This window comes from Plasmodium cynomolgi, chromosome 13, assembly GCF_000321355.1.
Source record: "Plasmodium cynomolgi strain B DNA, chromosome 13, whole genome shotgun sequence".
Taxonomy (NCBI): Eukaryota; Apicomplexa; class Aconoidasida; order Haemosporida; family Plasmodiidae; genus Plasmodium; species Plasmodium cynomolgi.
In genome coordinates, this window is record NC_020406.1 from 284,796 (window position 1) to 291,150 (window position 6,355).

The following is a 6,355-nucleotide window of genomic DNA, read 5'->3' on the forward strand; positions in this document are numbered from 1 at the left end:
CCGCGCAGCCCCAATGGGAAACGCAACAAGCGCACAGAACCAAGTTCCAGCTGTACAGAACGAGGTACTTCAGGAAATTTAAAACAATGCCATACATCCGCGATTCGGGAGAAAATCACATAAAGGAACTGACCAGGGAGCGTGTCAGGCTGAATAAACGCACAACCAATTCGATTACCCTTGGCGCAAATTTTCTGTTTATATGTAACTTAGACAACAGGCTTTCTTCCAAGGACGTTACGCATTTCTTTAATTATTTTATCGGCAACAATAATTGCGTAGCACGCATACGAAGGAATAAATACACAGGTTGGGCGTCATTTGTGGGAATGGTGCCCCCCCTGCGTCGTCTTAGCTGGGCGTTTCGCGTCCATTTCGTGTCCATTTCGCCAACTTCCCTCACCACTGCATCGCTTCCCGCACCGCTACGTCACTTCCCTCACCATTACATCAATTCTCTCCCCCCCCCGCAGGCAGAAACATGGGGCACGGAATTTTGAAATTCCAAAAGGCAGAAGACGCAACGCTCGTTTTGCTCAATTACCAGGGAATCAAACTGGGAGAGAAAAACATTATCCTAACCGAGGCCTTCAAGAACGAACACCTGAAGCAGAAGAAGCACATCTGCAATGTTTTGCAGCCAAGCAAGTCGTAACAAAAAATTAGCACACGAATAATGGTGCATACACGGGCGTGTCAATACGCGTGTATACCTTCACAACAGCGTTGCGGTGAAGAGGTAACGCAATGCGGGGTCGCAAATTGAGAAAAATATAACCATGAGATGCCATCAGGAATTGACAAAGAATTGTGTGACACTTCTCAACCATGAAGGTCAAGAAGGCCCAATTTCATCACATACAGTTCACGTTTTTTAAACGAAGTGGGGCAATGAATAAATCACAAAAAAAAAAAAAAAATCATAATAAGTTGAAGCTAAGCAAAGGCATATTTTAAAAGTGAAGCTGAATTAAAAATATAAATGTATGCAAATTTGCACACGTCTGTTTTGTTGTACTTCTTTTTTTTAGTCCCTTTCGAGGTGCATTCTCACTAATGTAGCGCGTTGCACGGCGTCCATGCGTATCACATTTGTGTGTTTCTATGCTGTTTTCCCCCCACTTTTTTCCCACTTTTTTCCCTCTTTTTCCCCCCTTTTCCCCGAATTTTTTTGTCAACTGCGGCAGAATTTCAACACTCTCTGCACCGCTCCAGCCAGCTGCTCGGGGTAGTCGCGCGACACGTCTACCCTGTTCAGCGGGATGTTATAGCATTTTACAAATCTGTTTAATATCCACCTCCTCTGCCGCTTGGCATACCTATACGTTTTTCTAATCAAGTTTTCTTTGCACAAGTTAAACAAATCTTCATTACTGACATTGTTAATTTTTTTTTCGATGTATGTATCAAACTCTTTGTATGCAATGCTTTGGTTAATCCCCTTTCCAAACAGCTTGACATTTGTATTTTCATTTAGTTTTTTTAATTTGATGGCTTCGTCCAGGAGTCCCTTGGAAATCATTTCGTCGACTCTCTTTTTGATATTTCCGCGTAGCACATCATCATTGTCGTAGTCCAGATAAAAAACGCAGGGGGCATACCTTGTCCTATCGAAATGATTATTTTTGTGGTTTTTCATTTTTATTAGCTCACTATGTTTTTTATTGTATGAGTAGAAAATGTCTAGACTTCTACAAATTCTTTTCCTGTCATTTTGGTGCAACTGATTGGCTCTTTCTTCATCGACCCTTTTTAGCTCTGCATGCAGTTCTTCATTTGTCTTGTGTTCATACGGATCTGTTCCGCTTCTCTTTCCTCCTTTATCTTCATGTGTTTCGCTATGCGCTTCTTCCAAGTCTACCACAGATTCCCAAAGCAATGACTCGATGTAAAGCAATGTACCTCCAACAACGATGGCCAATTTTTTATTCTCACTTATTCTACGGATGATGGGTATCGTATGGTTAATAAATTTATGGACATTAAATTCTTCCTTGGGTCCACATACATCCAACAGGTGATGTTTTATGTCCCTCTTTTCTTCTTCCTCTACTTTGGCTATACCTATCTTAAATTTTTGATAAACCTGCATAGAATCCGCACTAATTATTTCGCTCTTTATATTATTCTTCAATAATTCTTCACACAAGTCTATGCTAAACTTTGTCTTCCCACTACATGTTACTCCGATAATGAGAATAATTTTTTGCTTCTCTGTTTTGTTCAAATTTGGCTGAACAGGTAGGTGGCTATCTTGTGGGTAGGAATCCTTTCCGTCTACATTATTGTCAACTTCGTTCTCAGCACCATATCGCGGTTTCACGGCATCCCCGTTTTCCTTTTTAATCACTCCACTTACCGACGAAGTGTGGCTCATGATTTTTTCCTCGCCTTGTAACCTTACGTCCGATTTGTATTTCCCTTCTGATGCGCTACTCTCGAAATGGGGCAACACGTGCAGGTTTAATTTCTCATTTCTATTTCTCCTTTTCGTGCGAAGGAGGTTGCTGCATATGTACAATCTCACCCTCCTCTTGCCCACAAAGGTATTAGCTACCCAATCATTTCGCCTCTCCAAATGGAGATCCAAATTGGGTTTATCTTTCCTGTGACACCTGTTTGTGTCCTTGGCTACGTAGCTGTTGCTATGCTTGCAAATGATAAAATTTTGTGGATATATTTTCCTATGTATGCAGTTCCCCCTTGTTAGAATGCCCCTTTGGTACTTTATCACAAAGGAGGTAACTGACACGGGGAAAATATTGACAAAGGGGATAAGTATGCTCAGAAAAGTGCAACTATAAGGGAGACAAAACATCTATGTTTAGAAAATGATGCCTATCGGGATTTCTGCCGAGATTTCTACCGACATTCCTGCCAGATTTCTACCGAGATTTCTGCCGGCAAGCTTGGCGAAGAGGAGTCCCTGTGACGGCTATCAACATAGAGTTCTATACAAAACACTATGCTGATGTTAAAACAGATATGCAGAAATGGCGGAGTGATATCATACATGCGCTTTCGCGTGAGTATATTCATATCTGTGTATATGTTCACATGAACAGGTGGTAGCACTGGGGGTTGTAGGTCGGAGGTTCAAACGTCGAATCTTTTGATAAGTACCCAAAGGAAGAACACCACAAGAATCGTTTTCGCCCCAACCTTACATATCAGTTTCGCTCTCTAAGTGTCCTTCTCACCCCTTAAGATGCAGCACAGCTACATGCTTACGTGGGTGCCCCGCTAAGTGCTCCCTGGCACGTGTGCTGCTATTTGTTTCCGCATCTGTGTATTCAACTTTTTCCTCACAAAAAATTGCTCACTCATGACGTGTCGCTTTGCAGTAGTCTTAAAAGGATGATTCCATCCCGTTAAATTAATTCTTTTAAGAATGACCTATTGGTGAGCCAAGTTACGCATTTTTGCAGTTCTTTCGGGTGGTTATAAGCACACGTGGGTGTCAACAAAATGGTGCCAAAACGGTGACCGAAGCTATGCCAAAATGGTGCCGACGTGGCGACCACATTGACTACAAAATGACGAGCGCGCCAGGAACAAGCGGCTCACACAAAAAGTTGGAGAGCATTCAAACAGTTAAACAAAAAAAGGAATTCACAATGGGGTTAAGGAGGATCACTCGGGATCCCTTCTCTAACCCTAAATCATTCTCATAGTCTCTAGCTTCATAGTTTCTACTACGGGAGAATACTGAGCTATAACTTTGGAAAGGGCAAAATGCAGAGCATCCTTGATCATTTCGCTCTGTGCTTTTAATAACTTCATTTGTAAATCTAGAATTTTTTGTCGCTCCAGTTTTTCTGAAATGTCCCTTCTCTTCTGCATCTGCATCACTAGTTCGTCAATCGTGGGGTACCTACCATTGGAGAAAAGGGGAATAACACAAATTAGGTGGATCCCTCTATTTTATATTCTGATGCAGTCATTTCTATGAAGACACAAAAGCGCAATATGACTCGAAACGCTCGTAGAATACTGCATTAGGAAGGGGATCTACAACACTGACGTGAGTTAACTTACCCGTAATCCGTTTGGCTTATTTTTACATTCAATATGTTGCCCGTATCTTCATTTTCCTCCTCCTCTAAGAAGGACGACTGCCTTTGGAAATTCTCCTGAGAAGATGGAGAAGTGCCAATGGTTTGCGCTTGCGTTTGAAGGGCCCCCAATTCGAGTGGCAAACTAAGAGGTGCAAATCGCGACGATGAAAACGCGAGTATGAATGCGCAATGCAGTGCCCACCTTTATCTTCTGCTTTTCCTCTCGCTGTCCCAGCTCCTTCAGCTCTTTTGTCAGGGCTCGGTGCACGACCTTTAAAAGGGGAGGCAAAGTGGGGGGTAAAGGTGGAACTAATTTGGGAGCAAGCGCAGAGGCACATATGCTTGTGTTTCCCCTAGGATGGAGGCTAAATCTTGAACCAAACATAATAAACCGCGAACCGCGAACCGCAAATCACAATCACCTTCTTGTCAACCAAGAACGGGTTCAGCTGCAGCTGGATCTGCTTCTCCAGCTCCAGAATGGTTATGTCCGTCAAGATGGAGAATTCGGATATGGCCATTTCGAACATCTGCCAAGAGGGAAGAAGGAGAGTAAGCATTTACAAACCTCCTCCTCCCGACGCACGCTTGCACACAGGTATTCCTCCCCAGGGGGTTATACAGATACATAGACATACACACAAACGCAACATGCGCGTTTAGTGCGTCTTTCTAGGGAACGAAAAGTAAGCCAGTACCGCTACTTCCTCATCGGTCCTGTACTGCTCCATCTCTTCGATTTTTTCCTTTATCTCTACGCTGGGTTCAGTTAACTCGGATAGCTGCGAAAGGGGAGGGGTGAAAAAAAAATTACGACAAAACGGTGTCGTCTTCCATTTATGTAGCTCTCTATTTTAAGATGATAATTGGAACCATCCATGTACGTACCGATATCTTCACAGAAGGCAACGTTCTGTTAATATAATTCTGTTCCAGAAAGGACGTATGTTTTCGAAGTTCTGGTGGTGGCAGTGGCCCACTTGTTGCCTGATTAACCTTTTGGAGTTTCTTCAAGTTTTTTTTCTCTTGAACATTTTCTGGAAGCTTCTTTAAGTTTTCACGCCTTAACATTTTGACAGAATTAGAAATGACCGATCCGAGCATATTCGGGTCGTTGAAAATGCTTAACGATTTTTCCACTGTGTCTTGTATTTTTATCTTTGAGCTCGACAAGGATTTGTTGTATTCGTCTTCCAGCTTCTGCATCATTCCCTGTGAGTGTTTTATGACGTTTTTCCGTTTTTTTATTTTTTAGCCACACATTTTAGCACTAGCTTTATGCGCGCATTTGGGGAGACTTTTTGACGGATATTTGGCCACGCAGGTAGCCCTTGACATCCCCATACCTCCTCCAGTTTAAGCCTCGCAGATTCCAACAGCTTAATTTCTGCCGCCACTTGTGGTAAAGGCTATTATAGGAAAAGCAACAACGGGTATATGGGCATAATAGAGCAGTGATGAATGGGAACATAAGCCGCATGAGTTGGCCGAGGCAGGACGGTTTTCAACCACCTTTCGGCGTAACCCGTGCGACATGAGCGCCTATTTTGGGGATCCCCCTAAGTATGCTTCTGCATGTGTATGGATAGTCAATTGCCTATGCTGGGAAACCCCCTATGGAGATGCTATCCCTTTTTTTTTTTTGCTTTTCTTATTTATTTCGATTTTTCCCTACATTTTCTGGGGGACTCAACTTGACTTCAATAGATGGCAGCGTCTTGGAGTTGAACTCGTAGTCAATTGGCCAACCCATATTTTCCTAACAAGCCAAATAGAGAAGGGGTCGGAAATGTGAGGTACGCAGAAGAGACAACTAAGTTTACGTGGTAAAGTCGATTTTTTTTTTTTTTTTTTTTTTCGCTTGCTTCCCCATTTCCACCGTACATCTTCACACAGAATTATCTGCAAAATGGAGCAAGCCAGAACGGCACAAGGAACAAGAAGTTTCAATCTGAACAACATTTTGTTTATTACAGTATTGTTTGTCAATCGTAAGTTAGAAGAAACGAGTTAGTTTCACTTATGTCCACGCACGATTCATGCAAATGTGTGTAGAGGCTAACGCATACATACGTACATGTCTGTGTCACAACAGATTAAATTTCATGAGCAAATGCACAAATATGTGAACAGTTGGCGGAAAAAGGAAAAAAGAAAAAAAAAAAAGTTTTCACGTCAAAATAACAAATCGTTGCATAAAGGGAAGAAGAAATGGACATAAAAATGTGGAGTGAAAAAAAAAAAATAGACTTAAATGTACGTACACTTAAAAAGTTGTTCTTGTGAGATGGAGATTT

The 6,355-nt window shown here is 42.1% G+C and overlaps 3 protein-coding genes across 3 annotated transcripts; 1 reads left to right on the forward strand and 2 right to left on the reverse strand.

The window, feature by feature from the left end:
* Positions 1-86: 86 nt before the first annotated feature.
* Positions 87-655, forward strand: PCYB_131610 (RNA binding protein; the record flags this gene model as incomplete). Its single annotated transcript, XM_004224185.1, has 2 exons — positions 87-309; positions 474-655. The coding sequence occupies 2 exons, from the start codon at positions 87-89 to the stop codon at positions 653-655; spliced, it is 405 nt and encodes a 134-aa protein (XP_004224233.1).
* A 519-nt stretch (positions 656-1,174) lies between these two features.
* PCYB_131620 (tRNA delta(2)-isopentenylpyrophosphate) lies at positions 1,175-3,039 on the reverse strand (the record flags this gene model as incomplete). The annotated part of the gene is made up of 2 exons (XM_004224186.1): positions 1,175-2,798; positions 2,867-3,039. The coding sequence occupies 2 exons, from the start codon at positions 3,037-3,039 to the stop codon at positions 1,175-1,177; spliced, it is 1,797 nt and encodes a 598-aa protein (XP_004224234.1).
* Positions 3,040-3,657: 618 nt separating this feature from the next.
* PCYB_131630 (41K blood stage antigen precursor 41-3) lies at positions 3,658-6,020 on the reverse strand (the record flags this gene model as incomplete). Its single annotated transcript, XM_004224187.1, has 8 exons — positions 5,943-6,020; positions 5,710-5,817; positions 4,947-5,264; positions 4,757-4,840; positions 4,481-4,588; positions 4,261-4,329; positions 4,039-4,133; positions 3,658-3,874 (listed from the first exon to the last, which is right to left on the reverse strand). Exons 3-8 carry the CDS (start codon positions 5,262-5,264, stop codon positions 3,658-3,660), a joined length of 891 nt encoding a protein of 296 aa, XP_004224235.1. The 5' UTR covers positions 5,710-5,817; positions 5,943-6,020.
* Between the last annotated feature and the right edge of the window lie 335 nt (positions 6,021-6,355).